Raw genomic sequence first — 24,465 nt, 5'->3', positions numbered from 1 at the left:
CCCCTTTTTATTTCAGCAGAAAGTTGGATTTTTATTTAAGCATATTTTAAAAATTTCCAGTTGAGGGGTGGGGTGGTGAGAAGCAGAGACACACACCGCTTGAACCTATTTTCCAGCCAGCCTCCCGGAGGTGATAGCGAGGTGGCTATCACCCATAATTGGACTTAAGAGTTTCCATATGCCCAGTTAAGAATCCCCTGAGTTTTTCCAGTCTCCTCAACTCAACCAGTTTGACTTCAGAATTAATTGACATTGATTTAGGAGTTGGTTCTCTGAGGTGTTGAATGCATGCCATCGATTTTAGCTGAAATTCTGAGTGCTCAGCCTTTCTCAATATCAGATCCTTCCTGTTTAAAAGAACAAAAAGCAGATTTAAAGTTTATTAAAGCCAGACCCATATGCTCAAAGGAAGGGTTATTAGCCCCCTAAGTGATTCTGTAAGTTAATATGTCTTTATTAGTTGGCTCTTTTCAACCTAGCAAGTGTTGTGGAATAGGCCATTATAAATTACATAAGCTTTATTTGAACTGGCTTCCAGTAAAACATAACACACCTACTGGAAGATTGTTATATAAATGTCACCTTCTGGTGAGCAGTCTGAGTGAAAACACGGATTTATTCTACACTACTGCTAACACACACAAAGTCTTCCTTCAGTTTTCTTATGAAACTGGTCTCTGGATAAAATTCAGAAGTGGTGTAGACAGCAGTAATTCCTTGTGTTTAGCATCTCGACCATTTTAGACCAGCTCTTGATTTGATCCTACATTTGCAGGGGACTAGGAAAAAAATAAAATATGACATCACCAAATAATTTAATTTGTCCTCATCTCATGCCTGGCCAGACACTAGCTTTCTCACTGCATGTACAAGTAAGAGCAAGAGATGCTTTTGTTTCCGTGGTTTGGGGAGGAGGGACTGATCAAGGACTTCCATTTTTTTTGAGGCGCTGTGGAATTAGACAGCAGAGGCCACGTACAGATGGGTGTAATTACCCATCTTATTTCCAAAGGCACTACAGCACTTCTCTTCAGCCCTGGAGATTTACCGTCTCCACTGCCGAGTCCCTCTCCGTATTGATCCAAATACAGGAAGGAAAATGGTTAAGTGATATCCAGAGTTAGCAAGATTTCAGATTATTTACCAGTTACCTTAAATGCAGCAGGAGTAGCCCTGAGTTTCTCATTAACTCACAGCACTGCCGGGAGCTGATCTGCTGTCAGGCTTTCTGCAGACTCTGAAAAAGCTCTTGCCACATTATTGAATTGGTCTTTCTTATTAATCCAGGGCATCTTTCTCAGAATGAAGGCTTGAGGTTGTAAACTCTTTTCCTTAAGAAGAGGGATGTTGGGGATATGGCCCTTGGCCCTCATACCAGGAGCTGCGCTGCCAGCGCCAGTCCATGGCAGAAAGCACTGAGTTTTCGAGCTAAACCATGCATAATCTTAGGACACCAGCAGAAGGCAGCTACCACTTCAGTACAGGCCAGAAAACAGTCAGACAGACATATAAAGAGCTATTCCAAAATAACTCAATGGAGGGTGATATGGCAAAGGGTGGCTGTCCACAAATTGCTCTTGAACCTACAACAGCACCTCTGTATGTCCCACCAGAGAGCTCCGGTCCCAGGTGTGATGACAGACACACTGCCTTCCCACCACCGCTCCACACAGCTGTTCATCGCCGCCGCGCAGGGGCTGCCACCCACAAAACCTAACACTATTACTAGCCAGCTTCTGACAGCCAAACGCTGTTTTTGGTGGCCAAGTTACCTAGTTGTGTCTTTAAAGACCGTTTTCCGCTTGTTGATCATGTCAACTGTCATGAGAAATTCCTATCAAGGTAACAAAGCATTTGGAGTTTTGTCTTCAAGGAAATAATTCTCTTTTTCCCTCCATTAAAAAAACCTATTCATACTAGTAAACACTTCTAAAATACATTTGAGTATTAAACATCAGGTATTTGATGTCATTGTGGAAGACTGGCTTGTGAAAGGACACAGGAGGAACGTTTTTGATCGAAAATGACCCTTTCAGTGGTCTACCAAAGCTCTCCCCAGATTTAGCGCAGTTGCAAGAGCGTAAGGGATGTACTTATTGCAGTGACTTCTGTAGTATGAGCAGAGCGTGCACGGGATGTACGATACCGCCAACCTTGCACGGTTCCAGCTTGCACTGCACACATGCAGAAGGAAATTCAGTGCAACCTCATCATTAGCACGCAGAAAGCTTCCTGGGAGGTGGTACCTCTCTTGAGTCTTCCCAGCTTAGCTCCTGCTCGGTGAAGGGAGATACAATGATCTATACAGAGAAAAACTCCCCGCAGAGCCCAACTATCTGCCTGCCACACTGATCTAGAAAAAAGAGCGCTCCTCACCCTTTACAGAGCACTCACTGTAACTCATTCTTTACATCCTGTATTTTGACCTGTGATTTCCTCGTGATTGCAAGACCAGTAGCATTCTCACCTTAGTTCTCAGGATGACTTTCTTCTAAATTTCCCTAAAACCACTCTTTATTTCTTTAAGGCTTTTAAATGTAACCAGGGGCAAGACAACAGCATGCTTTATATGAAGATACAAACGAGGAAAGCAAATACACACAAAATCATTTTAACTTAACATAAAAACCCTTTGGCTTAAAAGAAACATGGAGCATAACTTAGATTAGGACATTCTATTCACAAATATTTCATAGGAGGCACCTGTAAACACCTCCACACTGCCAAACCTTCTGCTGGACGCTTGCAGCAGGAGAGCTTATGTAAAAAGGCTGCAGTCATCATTTAATTTATATCCTCATTTAATTTATATACAATCTTCAGCTGGTAAAAAGCTGGCCTTTAAAACTGATAGCACATGAGAAAGTTTTCCCAACATTATAGGGGCAGAGGCTGTGTAAGGAATAAGTGGCAATGCTCCTATTTCCAAGCCAAAGACATCAAAATTGAGTATTAGGGTTTCAGGCTCACCTAGCTAGACTTCTACCATTCAAATATTCAGTTTTAATTAATACTACATTCAGAAACCACTTCTTCTGTTTACAGATTATCTCAGAAGGGCTAGTTGAGAAAATAATCTATTTTTCATTTGTTGAGAAATTTATCACATGCCATACATGTATAAAACTCCTTGAAGGAAAAGGTTTTTCATCCACAAACATAACACAGCTGTAAATTTTGAAATCCCACTATGAGTGAGCTGTTGATTTCAGCTTTACAGAACAATCTCCAGACTCTTCAACCACTCCGGTTACACAGAAGTCTTCTCTCTTAGATGGACTCTGGTCAAAATGGATCCAAAAGGTAGAACTGGAACCAAGACTTTCTCAGACTTTTGGGCACAGAAAAGCTCATTTTGGGAGTTATTTATCACCAGCCTGGTTTGCTGGGGAACCAGGGCTTACGCAATTGTGTTTGCAGTCAGTCTGCACCAGCAACTTATGAGTCCCTTTGCCAGCTCCAACTCAATTTGAAAGGGCAGTCAGAAAGCTAATGCAGTTTGGAGAACTAACAAATCTAGGGCTGATCGGACTAACCTATCCACCTGCAGGGGAAAGCAAAAGAGACCTCCATCACCTTTTTTGTACTCTGAGAGCAGCGCACCAGCCAGCCAGCGAGCATCCTTGCTCACCAGTCAATTTGCAAGCGTCCTTGAAGGTCAGCCACAGCCTGGCTCTCTCCTACCCATCAGCAGGGCTCAGGGAGTCAAAAGGGGGGCAGCTGCCGTTACCGAGCGAAAGAAAAGGAAAAGTAAGGCAAAGATCACAAACTCAAAGGAAATCAGACTGTAGTGACTCTACCAATGGAACAACTTGCTTTATAGCGACACAGTCAAAATCCCTTCCCATGAGATTTTACCATGCAAACATTTCTGTAATTTCAGTGTAATTTCAGTGTATGAAAACAGCACAAGCATAACACAATATATTAACATTTTTAAAGCTAAGATGAAAGCAAAAAACCAAGTATGCTATATATTCATTCTTCATCCAAACGTTGAAGGAAAACAGAAGGATGCTAGTGATGCTAGCTATGAGCTTCTGCATCATGTAAGTGTACAGTTAGTTACAAGTGATCAGTGATCAGGTTGGAGCAGTTTAAGAAGTTTCTGCCTTTCAGATAAGAAACAAAATACGCCCAGTCCAATCAAAGTCAAAGGAAAATGAGTTTGTGAAAACAGTCCTTCAGCGGCCCTGGCAATATCAGAAATACTCTCTGACACAGGTAACTATTTTAATCTTTAAAGGAGGGAGCTAAAGTGACAATTCTCTACAAGAAAACTTTGAATGGAAAAGAAAAGCTGGTGTACTGGTAGGAGGAGAGCTTGATTCTTACTTGTAGCCTGATCACTGCAGGAGAAACACTACTAGCTGAGTTTTCCCTGCTCCTTGCTGTAGTAAAGTTGTGGCCTCAAAAGCTCCCAATGCTCCTTGGAAGGTAGAGCTTCAAATCAAGTATGATAGAAAAATGGCATAGATGGAAGAAATTCTGCTTAGAAGCATCCTTGACAATCCCTGCACTTCTCTCCATCCTTTCCAATTAACTTGAAAATGCTGCTTCATAAAATTCCACTGATGTCTGAAAACAGTTATATACTAATGAAGACAGGGTAAACGAGGTTTTACAGTAACAAAGAAAATAATTTTAATCCATGTTAGCAGGTGATATTTAAGGTTACAGCTGGTGATAGTATTTCTGAAGACCAAGGCAAAGCTGCGTTAATAACAGGCACGTCTGTTTTGTTTATATGACTTATTTCATGCAAAGAGCGTGATTCAGAAATAAATGCAGGGTGAATGCAAGCAATCACAAGAGGCCATTCATCATTCTGCCTACGTTTTTTTTTGTTAATGCATCCACAGAACTGCAACTGTGCTCATTCCACGAGAGGGAAGTTCACGGCAGAGGGATTAAAACAGGCAACCTTTATCATCGTTCTCCAGCTGTCAGTCAGCCTTTTTTATCTGCCAGCATGTATAGACAATATCAGCTCCATTAACAATGCCACTCCTTTAGCGGCATTGGATTGAAACGATGACAACATTAAGCGACTACTGCAAAAAGACACGAGATTACGTAAATCCAGAAAGCTGAAGTAGTTAATTGGCTGTTTCTCAAACACCCGCAGCAATCCACTTTGGTTCCATTGGTATAGTAGTAATTAAAAAGCTAATTGCTATTTTATTTCAGAAGACAAGAAACCCTAAGAATAAAGTCATGAGAAATGCAGCTCGCTGAAGTGAGACTGGTAACGCGCTCCGTTCTCATCAATAGGTCCCTGCAGTATAAGTGAGCTATCACCTTGTGAAGGTTTACGCAAATACTTGTCACAAGAGTAATTACCTGATCGGAAATCTAGGCGATACAGCCTTCCCCTTTCTCTATCTGAGATCCCAGACAGGATTCAAAGTTTAAATGGAAAACTAATGCTGTTATTCTATTTACTTTGATGAAACCTCTTCTGCCTGATGTTCGTGAAATAAAGGCTCTTGGGTCAAAATTTTCTCTCTCGCAAATTAATTCCCCCCAGCTCCATAGTGTTTCAGGTACATAAACCCAAGCTGAACTTACCATTTTGTTTGAAAACACTGTCACTGGTGAAAATGCTGGGCAACCTGGAATTTTAAAGACACGGAACAATTATCTGAATCTCACATCCTTGTGAGTAGCAGAACTGGTTCAACCCATGCCCAACATCTACAACTGAACAACGTTGTCATTGTTGTCGGCTGCCGCTAACAGTGCTGCCTTCCTCCTGATCATACAGCTAAACAGAAGAACGTCTGAACAAGCAAAAAAACGCTCTGGGGTGAGCACTGCTTCCGCTAGACTATGTGGAGAAACAAGAATTGGGTCCTGAGCTACAAAGAGTGATGATATTATTAAGAGCTTGCAATGCAGGAGGGGTATTTACTCTGATGTTACTGAGAGTTTAAAATGCAGAAGGGGTATTCAGTGTGAGTTGGTGGGTGTGGTACAGCCTATGTGCAGACGCAGAGAGAAACAGCAGAGTAACTCATGTTTTTATGTAGTCCTCTGGAAAAGGAACCCTCGACAGCTTTTGAAAATAGCTGCCAGACCACTTAGGGAAGAAAAGGAGATTCACAGAAGACTCTTCTTCTGTAGGGAAAAAGGAATGCATACCAAAAAGCAGGAGATTTCAAAGTACTGCTTAGGGGAGAGGAAAGAAAAAGCCCAGAAATGCAAAACAGAAAACACTGACCTAGCAACACAGCAGGGTCTATGTTCGATAGGGTGTAGGAAAGAATTGTTCTTACATCAGCAGGCATTCGGAGCATGCCACATAAGGAGATGGTGAAGTTGGAGGACACTGTTGGTATGCTCTACCACAGGAATATGCAGCGTTGCTGTCGCCAGCGCTGTATAACTCGATCAAAATGTATTTTGAAAGTTGCCATGAGAAAGGAGGTATGGAAAAAGTCACCTTTCATAGCATGCTATTTCTACTCACATCGAACACCCTGTCTCATGAAAACACAGTTTTATAATCCACTTATAGTCTTTTACTCACAAATTTCTTTCATCATCAGAATACCTATCAGCTGCAGCATAGTTAAGAAAGTCACCATTACCCACCTTAATATATAGAGACCATACACAAGAATTGCTTGAAGCAGCAGTTAATGTTAGTAGTATCGATTTAAGCCAGTTGAGAGATACAAGCAGACACACAAAAAAGCAGGGCTAATCTTGCACTAGTTATGGAAGCAAAACTTCTACCTCCCAAGTGCTTTTTCTAGAGGAAAAAAAGAAACCAAAAGTCAGTTGTTTGGGTTTTTTAATTTTTTTTTTTTTTTTTTAAATGAAGCGTTGCTGAAAATCATTAGCTGAACAATGACAGCATTTTCTAGCTACAATTGAAAGAGGGTAAGATAAAGAAAATACAAATAATGGTGTAAATAATATCAAGCAACAGTCTTTGCAAAAATTGCTTAAGGCAATGGCTATAACTGACACTACAAATTCTACTTATACATCTACATGTACAAATCTATACATTTCATAAATACAGCATCAGTTGAATTTTAGTCCACTGCTTCGTTATTCAGTATGGGATACTTCAGATTTTACTGCGGATTAGAAGCTTCTGTTTTCTAATACAAATCCACAACAGGGTCATACAGGAAATTCAGTTATTGACATAACTTACAGAGAAATTAATGCTCAGTGGCACCAACAGCAGGAAACTCACAAGCTGGTGTTTTGCCTTCCTTACCTACAACAGGGATTTCTATATCAGCCGATGCTCTGTCACTCATGCTGTAACTCTTAAGCACAATGAGAAGAACTAGGGTTCTCATTGCAGCTTTTCCTCTGATTTCTCTATATTTTTAGACTAGCCTCAGACATTTGATCCTTATATTAAGAGTAATTTTATAGCTAATTATAGAGATTATGATTTCTTGGAACGCAGCAACTGGAACTATGATGCCAAATCTTCTCCATCTCTTCATGAGATTCCAGGAAGAACTAGATTCATTATTGATGTAGATTAATCTTCACCCTAAAATATAAAAGGGAAAAAAAGGAAAAACAAGTCACAGGTACTGTCCCAAAGCTAGTCATGGTTTCAGCTGTCAAGAAACAGAAAAGCTTTTTGGAATGTATCTAATACATTAAAAAAAACCACAACCAAACACCTCTGATATAATAGTCTTTTGAAAAACACTTAATAGAATGTAGGTTCTTTGGCAAACACTTATTATTATCAGATTGTGAAAGCAGACCATGATTTTTATTTTTTTAACACATATAATTACAAAATGTTCTCAGTTAAGTGACAAGTCTATTAAATGTATCCACTTCATTTTCCAGGATTCTATGCCCCAAGCATGTATTCGGGATTAAAAAGACGAGACTTATTGCATCTTTCTCTTATCAAGTTTTCACTATCTGGTAAAACCTTGGGTTAAATTCTCCAAAAAGATTAGTGCAACTGTACAGTGCTTACTCCATCAGCATCGATGGAGTTCAATCTCACTACACCTTACCGTAAAAGAGTCCTAGCATTGTTATAAACACCAAATACTACAGACAGCATTTTTGGAAGACTGTGGATAGTTTCCAAGAGATACCCACCTTTAGCTGGGCAAATGGTTCTAGCTGACCATTAGATTTCCACGGCAAGTGGGAAAATGAAGCATTTCCAGGCTTATTTCCTTTCTTCAATGTTTGTGAGAGAGAACCAGCTGCACACACCCACTGCAGGAGAAACGGGTGGAAGGCTGTACCCATCTTACACAAAGAGAGGATAAGACATCCTCCATTATTTAGGGTACTGTATGACACTCGTAGCCAGAGGACCTAGTTGTATCACTTCCAGGAGCCACCTCAATGGGAACAAAGACTGTAAGCATTGGAGTACCAAATAAGCACGAACCATAAACATTTCTGTTAGTTTTCAAGGGGAACTGCTCAACTTCAGACTCCAAAATACAGGACTCCCAAAGATCCATCTAAAGCTAGAACATTTTTATGATCTGCCACATGATGGAAGCCACAGAACTTTATCTAATTAATGAGTGTTGCTGGGAATCCTACATTTCATAATGAACTACAGCATCTAGAGCAGGTTGGAAGATTGCAGTTAGAGCCTCTAACTCTGTGTCACGCATATTTTGGCTTGCAGGACAAACAAGGAAACAGTTTAAGATGATGTAGGCTGTAACATGTCTCCTGTCCCACCTGCATGAAGCACAAAAAACCTGTTAGAACATGGATGCCACTATTTGTGCCACAGAGCTGGGCCCGGGCTTGCCAAACACAATCCTGTAATGCCAACTGCTGGCTAAGCCAGGAAGCAGGAGCCACTGTGATGAGGAACAGATGAAAACTGTTGCTCATCACAGTGAGAAATTCCAACTCCCCATTTCCTCCATAAAAAAAAACCAACCCAAAACCAACCTTAACTCCTTTGTGATACCAAACTTTCTTGTTTGGTATCACAGAAAGTAAAACAAAGAAAGAGTGGAGGGAAGAGAGCAAGTGGGGTATTTCTGGTGAAATCAGAACTGCATTTGTCACATAACCTAGTGCAGAGTGAGCTGTTCTGGTCACGCATACCGTAACTCCTCTGCATGTTTTCTACATCCCTGAGTCAAAGACACTTAAGTATACATATAACCTTTGAAATACATGTTCAACTACAATAGAGAGTTTACATTTGAAACTAGACTGTGTAAGTCTAATTCTAACCAAAAATAATATATTACACTTCTGGCATGATCGTGTTACAAAACCCAACTGCAAGGTTCACAAAGTATAGTTCTGGATGTCTGGCCTAGTTTTTTTTTCCTCCAGAGAACCCAGAAAAAGGACAGGCAAGCATTCAACACGGACAAAAATCCCAAAACTTACAGGTTGGCTTTGTTGCTATCTTTCAGGACAAACTGCAGTTCAGAGCTTAAAATACAGGGTGGGGGGGAACCCTCATATTCTCCCCATCTCTGCTTCAGGGTTACTTAACCTTTCATAATAGTTTTCCCAGGTCTACGCAACATTTCTAGCAATTGCTAACTAAGTACATGTGTGGAGGATCTAGAGAATAAATTTCAAACCATGCCTTAAGGATGAATATGAGTGTTCAGAATGAAGTTCTGAAAACTGTGCTGTACACTGAAATATGGCACTTTATTGTAATTTTCAGTGCTTCTGACTAATCCTGAATTGAGACAATGCTAAAAAGACCCAGTTAGTTCAATAAAAAGAAGGCAACATTCAGTCTAGCAAAGTCATTCGTTATAATATTTATTCTATGAAACAAAGAACAAAACATAAGATTAAAAAATGTTCCATGCATTTCATAAAATACAGAGAAAGACATTGTCACAAACAAAACAGCAAATAAGCAAGCAAAACCCCCACTGAAAATCCCCAGAGCTCCACTCTCCACGTTGCATCATATACACGCAAAAACCATATAGAGGAGAAAGAGAGGGAAAGGGGCAGGTTATCTGTCAATATCTTGGATGAGTAGATCAGCCCACAAGACTTTTGCCATCGCCTCTCTTATCATAAAACCAAACTGATGCAACTTGTTTTCCTTGCTACCAGTTCTTGGCATTGTCTTTGGCTGGGAAACCGGGATAGCACAGCAGAATTCCTATTAAGTTGCAAGCTAGAAAGATACTAGGGCCCAAAGCATAGGTAGATACAGAATGACAGCAGGGCACGATGTGTGGGAGGAGATGGCAGTTGTTCCACTGCTGGAAGCAAGGTGGAGGGACATGACTATATTACCGGGAGCATGGCGGGTGGGAAATACATCCTGCGAAAGAAGTATGGGCAGAAGCAGGGAATATATCTAGTACCTCTCTTTAAGAGTCCCAATAACATAAAAGACATGCTGCATTATAAAAGGATGCCAAAAGCAACACTTTACATTTACTTTTTACATTACTAAAAACCTTCTTACTGAAAGCTTTTGATCCAGCTCCTTCTCCTCGACCTACAGTACTCCATTTGGCTTTAGCAAAGCTGTTACGAGATCCTCCTCTTTTTTTTGACAGAACCTTCAGACTCCCACAACGGTTACCAACCACGTAACTACTGACCACAAAGCCAGTCTAATTCTGGGCTCTGACACAAAAGCAGCCCCCATCTGTTTCGAGGAATGCCCAAAAGCTGCCAGCTGTGTTTGGGGAGGGTGGTATAGAGAAAGGAAGAACAAGGCTCCGCTTATACAAACACCTATTACCCCCAAAACCCCACTCCATGCAGGCTCAGGAACACCACAATCAAAGAGTTTCATGTGGGGAGGAGTAAAGAGAAGACAGCAGACTGGGATCCTTCCCCCTGCACCCGGGGATGCATCCACTTCTCTGACAACAGCATTCTTCTGCTAGCTATCAAGCTATTTCTGCTGCAGTGCGGAAGGTTCTGCATTGGCCTCCTGTGAATGATGCACCATGGGGGAAGATTGTTACAGTTACAAATGTGGTTTTCACATTGTTTCTTAAAAACATAAAGCTAGGAATTCATATTTTTCAAAAATTTACAGTAAAGTGTAACTTAACCTGCAGCATGAAGTATTTCAAAATTAGAAGATGTGAGATATAGAATTGCCCGTACTACACCTTAACTCTGTTCCTTTGCATGTATGTATCAGGAATATGACTTTATATCACATGATCTTTTCATCTTTCAGTCCCCAGAAGAACTTTATTTCATTCCCTGGACAAGCACAAATGAGGCAGAAAGAAGACTCCATAGGAAATCCCAAGTCCAGCATTTCTCACTTTTGAGTGCTTGCAGCTAGAATAACGTTTTCTTGATGGAGTTTTTAAAATTCAATTATGTTTTATGTGCTCCATTTACCTTGCATTAGGAAAACAGAAAATCCTGTAAAAGATTAAGGTCTCAGGTCTTCACAGGTCTCCGCAGGCCTTGGTGAAACACAAAGATTGAGTCGTCTTTTAAAATAACTGCCCGGCTTCCTAGCTAGTGTAATTTCTGTGTTGTCCATGTAAACATTACACAGAGTCTTTGTACCACCCACTAAGCTCTTTGCTTCAATCAACTATTTGTGCCCAAAAGCACATCCTTATGTTTCTTCCTACACCACAGCCATCCTCCTACGCCACAAAAGATGTAACAAAATCGGAATTAACCATAGGCTGGATACTCACAGGGATTGCCGCTGTTTGCTTCTGTCTTCCCAGCCTTGGCAAGTTTGACTGAGTTCTGCTGTGCTTTGCCCTGCTCCTCTCCAGTTAGCAGGGCTTTTATTTCAGAGGGGATTTTCCCTTGGTCCATCGCCATGCACCACTGCTTGTACTGAAATATGCAAACACATTAGGCATTAGCAAACTGCCAGGATCACATTAGCAGACAAAACAGAGCTGTAATCTTTCCCTTCCGGTATATTCATTTAAGGTTTGAATTTACTGGGCTGAAGCCTCTTACAAAACTGCAGAGCACTAATGAGCTAAGCACGTGTCCATGGTTGCATACCTGGCCTCAGTAAATCCTGTTTCAGCCGATAAACTGCTACTCAGTGGCAGTACTAGACACAATACTCTAATTATTAAACAACATGGAACACTTTGTGCATTTTCTCGCTGCTGGCATGCCAGAATACCGTTCCAGTTCATGGCCTATTAAAAACAAATATTTCACATGACTCTGGGTCTGATTGACTATTAAGAGGTCCTTTCTGATTGTGCAAGGCACGGTTACAGCACATGTGCTAGTTCCCTCATCTTAAATTCCTCATTGGCAAACCCTGAAGCACACCGAAAAAACTGTGGTCGGTTGGCTGACTTTCCACCCAATCCTAACCCTTGTGGTGATCAGCCCTGCCTATTCAAACAAACCTAATGCAAGGTCAAGGCAATATCCTCAGCTCCAGCGAAATTTCAATGGCATCTCAATGTCACTGAGGAGCTGAGTCTGTATTTCCAGACGAAACATTCTCATTGGTTAATGCAGCTTATTTGGCCAAGACACCCATCTTACACATGCTGGAACACAGGACAGCTGTGGAACCATCTACACAGAGAGTATTCTGCAAGAATCAACCCCCCCAACAGGCAGTGACAAGGCAATGACATACTGTGGATGTATGTCTCCCTTGATATTTTAACACATCTCTTTCCACACTCTACCTCTTTCTACCTCTGTCAGAGGTTTTCCAAAACAAACATTTCAAATACAACAGACTCATAAGCAATAGCGCTTTCTTTGCTTGCTTCCAGTTCAAAACCAGCAGATGACTTGCGACACGGGGTTCATATTTAACACACAAAGTAGGCAAACAGCTGAGTGCATCTGTTACTGATGTTTTGATACCTTATGGCTAGCCAAATCCCACTCTCGGTCACAGTGATTTCAAGAACAAATGTCCACAAGGGCAGGTCCCGAATAATACTAAGGGTTAGGTTAAATGATAGTTTCTTACCATTTCAAGCTCCTCTCTAAGAGCGCAGATGGCTCGCTCTCTGCTTGAAACCAGCTCTTCCAGGTACTGGTACCTCAGCTTCTTCCTGGCTCTGCACTCTCTTGCACTCTGACGACTTCTTTCAAGCTTTGCCTTCAAGTCTATTTTGGCTGGTTTACGACCTCGCTTGCCTGGTTTCTTTACCTTGCCTCCGACCACCTGGAAAGGAAGGGTACATTAAAGATCCTGTTCTGCAGAAGGAATGCCGGAGCCATGTCATTGTGCCTCCTAGGTGTCTGAAATAGAAAATTTCGCATATACTTTCACTGATTCTGAGCAACAGAGGAAAGATGTAGCTTGTTTAGGGGGCTGATGTATGAAGTTTTCAGTGACATCAAAAACAAAAGGGAGGGATATGACTTCATACTGAAGTCAGTGCTTACACACTCCTATTGTAAATGCTACTGATCTGATTTGGAGGAACAGCATCACAGAACAGTTGAGCTTGGCAGGGACGTCTGGAGGTCATCTGGTCCAACCCCCCCTGCTCAAACAGGGCCACCTAGAGCCAGTTGCCCAGGTCCGTGTCCAGACAGCTTTTGAGTGTCTCCAGGGAGGGAGACTCCACAACCTCTCTGGGCAACCAGTGCTCGGTCACCCTCACAGTAAAAAAATGTTCCCTGATGTTCAGAGGGACCCTCCTGTGTTTCAGTGTGTGTCCATTGCCTCTGGTCCTGGCACTGGGTACCACTGAAGAGAGCCTGGCTCTGTCCTCTTTACACCCTCCCCTTCAGGGATTTGTACACACTGATGAGGTCCCCTGAGCCTTCTCTTCTCCAGGCTGGATGGTCCCAGCCCTCTCAGCCTTTCCTCACAGGAGAGCTGCTCCTTCTTCATCTCAGTGGCCCTTTGCTGGACTCTCTCCAGTAGCTCCATTTCTCTCTTGTACTGGGGAGCCCAGAACGGGACACACTATTCCAGATATCTAGGAGGATATCTGGACACCTAGGAGACAGAGACAATCAGTCAAATTCGTAGCAAAAATGTTTTATTATTACCAACAACTCCTGCCCTAATATAGTGTTTCTAGAGCTGACAAGTATTATGGAGTTTAACACTTCCATTTGGAAGAAAAAAATATTTATTTATATCAATATAATCCAAAACTTAGTTTTGCTGCAATAAAATTACCATAGTTTCAGCCTACTCGAAAGATGAAACTTGTCACAATTACTCACTAGCCATGCGAGTTTCCTCAGTCCCAATTTCTTTCAAAGGAATTTTTACTAAACAGGGAGCTCAGTTACACTGAGTCCTACCTCTGCTGCCTCTATTCCAGTTGTACCTAACCACTCTGGCCGTGTTTACCTTTAAAACAATACTACACAGCCTGGAAAATTGTCTCTCACGCAACCTATCCCAATGTTCAACTCTCCCAGCACCTAATTTACATCTCCCTTGCAAAACTGTAACCCCCTAGTTTCTTCTCCTACGGACTGCAGGTTTCGCAATCATTTTCCCCTCTTCTTTGTGGCTCCTTTTTCACAGGTCAGAAAGCTTCTCTTGCTACAAATAAAAAAGAAGGGAATAGTTTCCTCAGTGTTTACTCTACGCTTCCCCACCCAAATATTTTACTCTTAACGTGAGAGCATGGCACATGAAAGTCTTAAATATGGTCTGAAACTCAGTACGCTGGCCATCGGGTAGTATCGCCCTGTAAGCATTACATCAGCCACACACCCCACCTCCCCTCTGAAGTGAGGATTTCTCTTTATTTGCATTCTGACCACACTGTTTGAATGGAGGGGGTGTGGAGAAACACACCTAACACACACACCTACATACAAAAATTTCACTGCTGGCTTAGTGTTTCACCATACTGTGTATAGATGGTACTTTTTCTAATAGGCAGTGTTCAAAATACCAGAGTTCATAACAAAAAAGGCACTTTTTACTGTGTGATGCTACAAAACAAGTCAGCTTTGACATTCAAAGAAGTCACTTGTTCTACAAACTTAGCAGGCTGCAATAAAAACAATAACATAGTGAACTGATGTGCTAGAATGAAGAAAAAAAAGGATTATACAATTGAGCCCATTCTTTCTTTGGAAAGTGAGTCAACAATCACATGCCAATATAATCCTACCCTCTCTATATTGCCTCTCCTAATATATTCAGGTGTAGCTGCCTACCATAAGCAAATAGAGGAACAGAAAGTACTGAATGGACATCTAGGGATAATGAAACAAACATAATACTTTCAGAAAAGCAAAGGAAAAAAAAAATCAATCTCCTTTACATTTGAATTGCTGAATACAGTTTGAATAATTCATTCACTCCACCAAGGTGCTCTCCTTAAGATCTTCTAGCTCAGATACTATATTCACCAAAACAGTATAAAACTAACCAGCCATGGCCAAGGGGGAAAGAAGCTCCAAAGAAAGGAAAGCAACTGTCCCCTTTTGGGCATGACAAGCACAGCTCTGTCCTCTCATGGAACCACACTCATATTTCTGCATAGTGCCTTTTATACTGCTAGCTCAGCAGGAGTTAGAAGTACACAGTCTTCCCAGGAGGGGCTGTAGGCACTCACGATTTGCTATCTATTATTACTTGCACTTGAAGGATTTCTGGATATTACATTATACACCACAGCCAAAGTACTTCAGTTCTCAAAGACTTTTATCACTTGAAGTTTTTCTGTGCAAATGGAAGGTAGTTTAAAGTAAATCTTTGAATTCAAGAGCTAGATAAGGTCTTGTAGAGACATACACTCCAGCTCTCTTAGAAAAACCACCTTTGCCACTCTTTGAGCTCTGACCCTCTAGAAGAGTGGGCTAGCACTCGAGGTTGGGAGTCCCAGCACACCACATACTGCTCTATCAACAAAATAATAATTCGAGTCTTAGTCCTGTCCATGTCACAGCCATGCCCTTTCACCAGAACATCACGCAGGTGGATAGTTGCTACCATGCTGTTTCTCACAACCAGCAAGTTAAAACTACTCGGAAATAGCACCCAACCTTTCCACAGCCAGCGTCTTGGGCAGGCACCAGCATTGAAAAGCACTCACAAGCAGCACAGCTTCACAACAGCTAAATCCATCCAACGCCACAATCTCATAAAATAATTTCTTTTTAAGGACCTGTTATTTTAAAGCATCTTGTGTACGCTTACATGTAGCTGATGCCTTTTTCAAGGGAGGGGTCACATCAACACAGAAAACATAGGAAGGGCAAGGGAGAGTGGATTGTTACGTCAATAACATATCAAGTGAGCTCGTACAAACTCTGAATTGAAAGGAATGTTTTTATGGGCAGATCTAGAGATGTGGACATAAAACAGTTAAAGGCACTTTGTAGGCTGCAAGGAAATTAGACACTGGTGTAGACTGCTTTGCACATTGCAACAGCATCCTGGATCCACTGTTATCAATTAACTGCTTTCCCTTTAGTCAGTCTAGAGAGGTTTCTACAGATAGGTGTACTAATTGCTCTCTCTCCCCCAAGATCTTTTACCACTGCAGCAGCCCTGCACACAAACTCTCTTATGTCAGGAAAAAGGCTTGTACCTCTTGGGTCATTGCTTGCCAATGCTCTCACCACTAGGACTATGGAAATAATGAAAAGCTTCCGTCACTTTTAACTCTGACTTTAAGCAGCAAGACCCTAATAATCTGCCTTGACACCATCCCAAAAGACTCATACTGTCTTTGTGGATCCTGAACTGGAGTTCACCGTACAATTAGGCATCACCTTGCACAGCTAGTTTGGTAAGTGATTTAATCAAATCCTGCATCCTTAACAGTTTTTCCTCACCAATATTTAGAAGCTCCTGCTGTAACCTTAAGCAACTGAGCTGGGGAAAAAAGGCCTGATAAATCCTTTGCCACCATCCCACATTACCATATCTCCCTGGCTTCTAGTTATGTTTGCCTACTCAGTTGCTATGCTAACGTGACAGAAAGAAGACAAAGCAGAAGTGCTAGTTGATGTTGAACATGGCAGCAGACCAAGAAAAAACAAGCAAGCAAACATTTTTTATTCCCTTTGTATTCCTCCGGAGTTTATAAAGGGATGGGATCTATTAACATTCAGCAGTAGGGATTTGGTTTTTTTCAGGCAGTCATATGTAATCAAGACCCAGAACAATATTAATCATAAAATTTGTCATAAATATATTAATAATGATGTGTACTTGTCAGAAATCTGATCAAGCTCCAATTTCAGTTCACTCAGATTTGAGAAAATAGAAGAACATAACTCCCTCCCTTTTTAATACAGATCTTAGATCATAACATCATTCTTGCCTGGCATCAGTGTTCAGGTACAAAACTATTTGACCTGGAATTGGAAATAGCTGCAATTACTTGCCCTGATACAGAAAAAAGCCCTCAGATTTCTGGATTTTTTTATTAGAGGGATTCAGCAGATCTCTACAGAAGCACTGCCAGATTGCGTGATGGAGAGGTCCTCCTCTGGAAGGAGATACAAACACAATACGACCACTAGCATCCACACCCCCCCGAGGAACTGAGCCACTCGGATAGAAGATTGTGATAAAGCTGGCCTCACCATGACATCTGCAGGTTTTGAACAATTTGGCAGATTAAAACAACACTATCTGAAGCACTGTTCAGCACTACTGATCAGCAATGCTGATTGCATTGACCAGTTCAGCATCTTCCAGCAGCTCTCAGTTCATTCACAGATAAAGAACTAGCTCTTAAGTGCTCCATCAACCAGGACTTGAGATCCAGCTCAAGGAATCATCTTAAGCAGACTCTTGGTTGCATTAGTGGCTGAAGGTGTAGGTGTGCAGAATTTAAGTTAGCAGGGAGCTGATGATCATCTACTGAATTTATATAAAACAATAAAAATGATTAGCAAGAAATAAAACCTAAGCACTGCATTCGTTACAGTAGGGGGGAGGAATCTATTCAGGCTTGCAAACGTTTTCTCAAAATCAGTAATCAAATTAAGTTAGTCACAAGTCTCCTTATAAAGATGAAGTTATCTGATCTGCTAAGTCACAGCATACAATTCACAGTAGCAGTATATAACTCAGCTAGAAAATACGCTGGTTATTCTTCCATTGCATGACATTTTATATGCTTTACACAGATTATTTAGTTAACTTACACTGGCAGACAAAATGCATCTGCAAAATGCAGATAATGATCCAAAAAGTAAGATATTATTTAGTGAGCAAACACTTTAAGTCTTAAGCAGATATGTCAATAGAAATTAAGCCTAAAAGTCTCATCATAAAAAGTGATTAATGTACTAAGAAGGTAATCTTTAGCACAGAAGTGTGAAGAAAACTATCTTTGCTGAAATGTCTATCTTTTAAAAAGTGTAAGCTAGGAATAAATATAAAGTTTTCAGAAAGTGTTACGCAGGTGTCCACAAGTCAAGACGGGTAATCATTAAGGTTCAGGGTAGGAATCGCTACTTCGACTCTGCAGCAATCAGCCAGATGCCACCTTACTGTGCAACAGGTAAGGGTTCTCCTCTTCCCCCCAGGAAGGACTTACAGCCTCACGCGTGGAAGCGTGTCCACCCACACGCCATAATGCGTTCTCTCAGTTTATAAGAACAGAACCCAGGCACTTCTTTAAACCCCTCTCTACTGGAGCTTGAAACAGGCAACAAGGATGGTCAACTAACACTATACTACACATATCCTCCTAGCCCACTGCAAACATGAAATAAAACTGTTCTATGGGGTTTAAGCTCATCCATTTTACTTACCCATTGCAAACGTGAGAAAGTGGATGTGTCATCTGAGCGATGCTGAGCAACAACTTGTTAGAACGTTTGACAATTTGAAATTGCCCGTCTCAAATTATAACCAAAGCTATTTAGGTTTTATATTTCCAAGCAAGCAGCAATGAGAACACTTTACGTTCAGACATGAATCTGGATGGAAGAAGTCTCCAGCATTTTGCAAACCTGTGTACTCTGAAAAAGTCCCGAAGGATGAAAACGCAGTAACCCACCTCCTTAACAACTGAGGTTATTATGAAAACAGATCCTGTGCTTCACTCTCCGCACTAGCTCTCAGTCCCTGCTGCGGCGTTCAAAGCATTCCTCAGAGTCGATTCCAGGATCGCCTGGGAGATCGCCCCTCTCTCTGCGATCCCGGTCGCCCACAACAGCGAGGGTCACAGCCGGAGATGTGCTAGAGGACACCTCATGAATGAAGACCCATCAAGCCCTCTATTTTAAGCACAAGTTTTCACATCTGACTTGTTCCCACACTCCCTCCAAAGGACGTCTGCATCCCCGTAATTATGACGTAGAGCAAAATTCCCCTCAGGATCACACACGACCGGGTGTTTGATTTTCAAAGATAGGCAGTGGGGAAAGCGGCACGAGTCCTTGTAAGCAGCATTTCGCTGTGGCCTTCCCCTGCCTTGTCACCAAGTGCTCCCCCAAAAAGGAAAGGCTGTGTGAACACCAGAGCAAGACATCGACAGATGCTCGATCCATAAATATAAATGCACCATACGAACAGTTTATCTGAGGGCTTGCTTTCTCAAACTCAGTTAACACCTGAAAACACTCTGACCGTACCTATGCAAAGGCTTTTCTTTCACTTCACACATTGCAAATTTGTGGAAGTTTAGAAATAGTCAGACCTCAAGACCAATGTCCTTGCCCAAGGCCCTGGCACCAGCCTGATGGAAAGCAAACAATCTGAGCTGGAGACCCGGCTTTCAACAGCAACAGCCTCTTTTATAGGTATGAAGGAGTTTGCTTCTTCATTTAGAGGATGCAGCAATTGGTTTACAAGCAAAAGAAAGCCAACAACCAAGAACCAGTCTGTTCAAAGTTGAGAAACTAACCTGGAATTAAAATAAGTGCAATAGATTGAGATCGACTCTCTTAAAAACCTGAAGAGTGGACTGTTTTATTGTCCTCAGAACTGGCTAACAAAAGGTTTTCCTAAGCCTGTTTTTTTACCTTCCTTTGTATATCCAACACATACAAGTATCTGCCTTGAACAAGCAAGGCATTTTAAAAAGCTGTTGGGTACATTTCACTAAATTGTCATTCCCATTCAAAAAAGTAATCAATTACCACATTCCACTACTAAGATTAAGAATGATGCACTACATATTTTTTTTTTTAAATCCCACTTTAAATTTAAAAATACCATTTTAAATATAATATTTGTCTCCAAAAGGCACTTTTTGTTAAAACTCAACCTACTCATTCACGTTTTGGCTCAGTTAAGTGTATTTTTGAAGAAAAATACATTTCATCTAAACTTTTTGAAAACTAAAGCTATCTTTTCCTTACAGGACAAGAGTATTTGTAATAAAAAAGGGCAATCCCAAACTTTGTTGTTGTTGTTGGTTTGGTTTTTGTTTGCTTGTTTTTAATTTCACTGGAATAACAAGAAAGTGATCTAATGTTAAGATTTTTTTTTTATTTCTTATTTCTACCCATAAACGGAGAAGTTAATTACTTATATAAGTATTGCCAGAGTGTGCCCTATAAAAACTTCTATAATTAATACAAAACATTGCAGTTAGCTATGTGGAACTGTATTTTAATGGTTACCGACAAGAGTTATTTATCAACTAACACAAATGTGAAAAATACTTCTTACCCTAATACACATCCCCTGCTTCCCAATATATATAATAAATATATAATAAGTTATATGTAGTCTTGTAAACTAACCAAGTAATTTCACCTATAAAGGCTGAAATCACAGTGACAGGATTTCTCCTTTTTCCTGTGTCTATGTACTTCAGAGATACCTAAGTGTTATTTTAACAGAGATTAATTGCCAAGGAACAGCTGCATCACTAAACTCTTTCCCTTACACAACCAACAGCTCAAACCACAGCAAGAAGTGAGACCAGTATCTGAACAAGCCCTAGTTTCAGAGCAGCTTTATAGGGGAAAGAAAATAAGGTCATATTTTGGGTTTGGTTGGGGTTTTTTGTGTGTGTAATTTAAGAACATCTTTTAAAACTGGAACATGAAAGTTTTCTAGATCTGACGTTTAGATATTCTACCTCTCCCTTTATTTCTTACTGTTTCCTTCCCATTTTGAGGAATATGTTAAGATGCACCATTTCTCGATTGCTCTCTTAAACCAGGTACAGCTAAATTACAGTGCACTAAGAATTAGGGAAAACATTACAGCCTGCAAGCCCAACTCTAAGTTCCTTATGTCATGTAGATGAAGAAAAACACTGAACTTGGGTAGGTGCAACTACAGAACAGTCACTTCACCACTAATGTAATTTAGTTATCTCAGTTTTTCAGAGTATTTCAGGGAAATTCCTTTCACAGCCACACTCATTCAATTCACCGATAAGACTCTGATCACACAGGCCAACCCTCTCAATAAGGAGAAAAACATCTCAGTGGAACTTTTAGAAGATTTCAAGGACACACTGGCTCAAGCTGTAAGACCGCACTGGCTATAAAATGAAGTATAAATAGCGCTTGCCTCATCCTGACACAGCAACATGCAACAGGAAGAGCCCTCCCAAGAGAAATGGGATCTCTTGAATGGAGCCACCAAACCCTTAGGGCAACCTGCAGCCTCATGAACTTGTTCTGAAGGGAATCACAGCTCTTCAAAACAACTACAGCGAAGCCTTCAGAGCAGCAGGCACTTACTGACGAGTATCAGCTATTTTCAGTAGAAGATCTGAGGATCTGGTATCACCCGAAGTTACTACCTAGTGAAAAACCTGCTGAGGTAACAAAGATTTTCAAAGTTTTCCTTAGGTACAGCCACACCCAGTAGTCCGGGCAGGACCCTTTTCAATGCCACTTCCTTGCAAGTATCTCAGCGGTAAGTATTAAAAACATCATACTAGGAAACTCTGCTTGAGACTGAATATAGGAAGAGTAAATATTCCACTCTGCTTTTTTTTTTTTCCCCTTCGCTCAACATCAATTTTTTTAAGGAAAAAAAGAGCAAAGACCTGTCTTACTGACTTGATGAAAAGATTTAGTTTATTTTGTAAATGTGTCCAAAAATGTTTCAGAAAAAAAGCAGATTATCAGGGCTTCACAAAACACAACAATACATCAAAAATTATTTTTAAAATAAAAAATCTGGAAGTTATCTGTTACAAGCAAGGTAATTTTGATACAGGAGAAATTAAGTGTTCTTAACACTAAAAGAAATAAAAATCAGCTAATACTTATGAGCTATATATGCCTCCAGAATTAAATCTTCTGGATCTTCTAGACTACTGCCCTGATTACATAAACTTTCATGCAGTTCTCACAGTTGTGAGCATTTTGTTGATTGCAGTGATGCAGATTCCCCCCACCCTCCTTTGCAGCTTTCAGACAAGGCCTCAATAAAACCAAATAGTATACATGTTAATTTGGCAAATCATCATGAACCTTACATATACTTACGATCCATTCTGTGGATCCTTTGTACTGCCCAGTTATTGATCACTTCTAAGTTTCTTAGATTTATTCCCTAAGAAATTATATCAAGTATTTTTTCCCCTTCGAATTAAGGCAGATCAGCACAGGCAGTGCGATTTTGTTTTAGTAAAATTAAAGTGGGAAGAAAACCAGGTGGCCTGAGCACAGACAAGGTACCACAGGCCTGTGACTACCACATGACCAGTTTTAATGCTCAAGCCAAGCTCAGAATTTATTACAAGTCAGAAGATGGCTGCCTCACAGCCTACCTCAAGTGTGGTTTCACCTAGCTCACGCCTGGGGACTTAAGCTATCTCCGGCACAAAACCCGGGATAATACCATAACCACCACTCTAGTGAGCTGAAATACCCAAACTCAACTGGGAGTTGCAGTTGCGAAACGCTGCACTGAGTGGACACAGCAGCTATTTTCTCAGTCCTTGCACAGGCCCCGTAGGTCCTGCTTTAGGGGCACCCCCGTGCAAGCAGGCGGAGGAGGCGTTCCTCGTGCATCTTCTGTTGTTTCGCTCTACTTAAATGGAAGACCTCTACCTTCAGGGATGCCACTGTGCTGTTCTTAGAAGAAGATACAGGAAGAATCGAAGCACCAGCACTCATTGCAAGGTTGCAACCCAAGCTCCTGCCTTATTACCTTACCATTTGTCCACAGTTGCTATTTTTCTGAGAAATTCAGGGTGCTGAGGAACATGACCAACCGCACCAGACCAGACCACCGGTCTGTATCCAGCCTCTGGTCCACGTCTGGAGCTTTAAGGAAAAGCCAGAAGCAGCATCCAAGCGCTGTGCTCCATTGCGGGCAGCAAACGAGCAGAGCGAAGGGGACAACCCCTCCTTCCCACCGGCAGCGACCAGAGGCCTTCAGGAGAAGACTTCAGAGAAGTTTACTTCAAAGGCCTTTAGCAGCGCACTCACCTCACTCGCAGTTCCCCCTCTATTAACTGTTACGAGGCTTTGGGGGGGTTTACATCACACACTTGCACACCGCTTGGAGCCTGAACCCGTGGGGCTGAGGCGCAGGAGGGCTACCCCGGCTCCCTGCACCGACCCGCCGCCTCACTGGCCGCCCCGGGCTCCAAACTGGCCCCAGCCGCCGGGCGGGCCCCGCAGCCCCTTACCTTGCTGTCATCCATGTGTGCCGCCAGCCCCGGCCCCGCACCGCCGCAGCCCCTGCACGGGGAGCGCACCGGAGCCGCCCACCCCCGCCCCGGCGGACACCGGCACTCAGAGTCTCCCGGGGCGGCCCGCCGCCGCCGCCATCGCCTGCCGCCCTGTTTGTTTACAGCCTCCCGCCCCGCCCCGTGCTGGGCGGGCGGAGGTGCGGCGGCGGAGCGATGCGCACTGGGAAGAGTAGTCTTGCCCGGCCCCGCCGCCATTGGCCGCTGCCGAGATGGGGGCGGGAAGAACTACAACTCCCAGCAGGCCCCGGCAGGGCGAGGCGGGGAGCGGCGCGGCACTTGGTCCCCGCCCCGCTGGGCGGGAGAACTACATTTCCCAGAAGGCTCCCGGGGCCTTCCCGCCTCGCCGCCGGTCTGCCGCCGCCCCGCTCTCTAGCAGAGTCGGTCCCCAGCCGGCGTAACGGCGGGGCCTCGGCAGGCCGGCCCTCCTCTCCTAGCTCCAGGCGTCCGTGAGGGCCATTGTCGTTCTGACCCTGCGCACAGGCTGCCTCGAGCTCTGAGGCCTAATATGAACCCCAGTCTTTCCTGCTGGTGATGTGACCGCCACCAGTGCCGCCTCCTCCTCCATGTTGGACATGTCGGCTGGCCGGCGTGCCTGGCTGCAGCCCTGCCCCGCAGCAGCTTCTGGTGATTGTTGCTGAGCCATTAAGGTTCCAGCTGCGCAGACGTGTAATGGCTTGAGTATTAAAAAAAGAAACAAATCAAGTTTTCTGCTACTGTTTGCCTTGCTTTGCCCTTTGAGTTCTGAAGACAGAACTGAGTCTTCCTGCTCACTTTGACGCTGCGTGGTGTGCTGGGCCCGAGATCCTGAGCCACCAAAGTCTAAAGAAGCAATTCCTGTACTCCTTTGAGAATACCAGGTTTCCTCTTCTTTTCATGTGGACACATACCAGAAAAGGTTATTGTTGAATGCTTTTGATCCAAAGCCTAGCTGTGACCCCCCACCCCCACC

The 24,465-nt window shown here is 42.4% G+C and overlaps 1 protein-coding gene across 10 annotated transcripts; it reads right to left on the bottom strand.

Annotated features, from left to right (window-relative positions):
* Positions 1–323: 323 nt before the first annotated feature.
* CREBL2 (cAMP responsive element binding protein like 2) lies at positions 324–23,622 on the bottom strand. Of its 10 annotated transcripts, none has more exons than XR_012675617.1 (5): positions 23,454–23,621; positions 12,920–13,117; positions 11,649–11,796; positions 8,101–8,256; positions 3,929–7,525 (listed from the first exon to the last, which is right to left on the bottom strand). XR_012675617.1 is itself a non-coding variant. In XM_075162480.1 (5 exons), the coding sequence occupies exons 1-4, from the start codon at positions 23,466–23,468 to the stop codon at positions 11,380–11,382; spliced, it is 387 nt and encodes a 128-aa protein (XP_075018581.1). In that variant the 5' UTR covers positions 23,469–23,620; the 3' UTR covers positions 9,752–10,912; positions 11,338–11,379. The 10 variants fall into 10 exon arrangements, 6 of the variants coding, with proteins under 6 accessions (XP_075018613.1, XP_075018594.1, XP_075018574.1 ...); XR_012675633.1 differs by having other exon boundaries at positions 8,101–8,351; positions 23,454–23,620; XR_012675626.1 differs by having other exon boundaries at positions 8,101–8,223; positions 23,454–23,619.
* Positions 23,623–24,465: the final 843 nt, after the last annotated feature.

The sequence above is a fragment of the Calonectris borealis genome, chromosome 1, assembly GCF_964195595.1.
Source record: "Calonectris borealis chromosome 1, bCalBor7.hap1.2, whole genome shotgun sequence".
Classification (NCBI taxonomy): Eukaryota; Metazoa; Chordata; class Aves; order Procellariiformes; family Procellariidae; genus Calonectris; species Calonectris borealis.
This window is presented reverse-complemented; position numbering and strand designations above follow the sequence as displayed.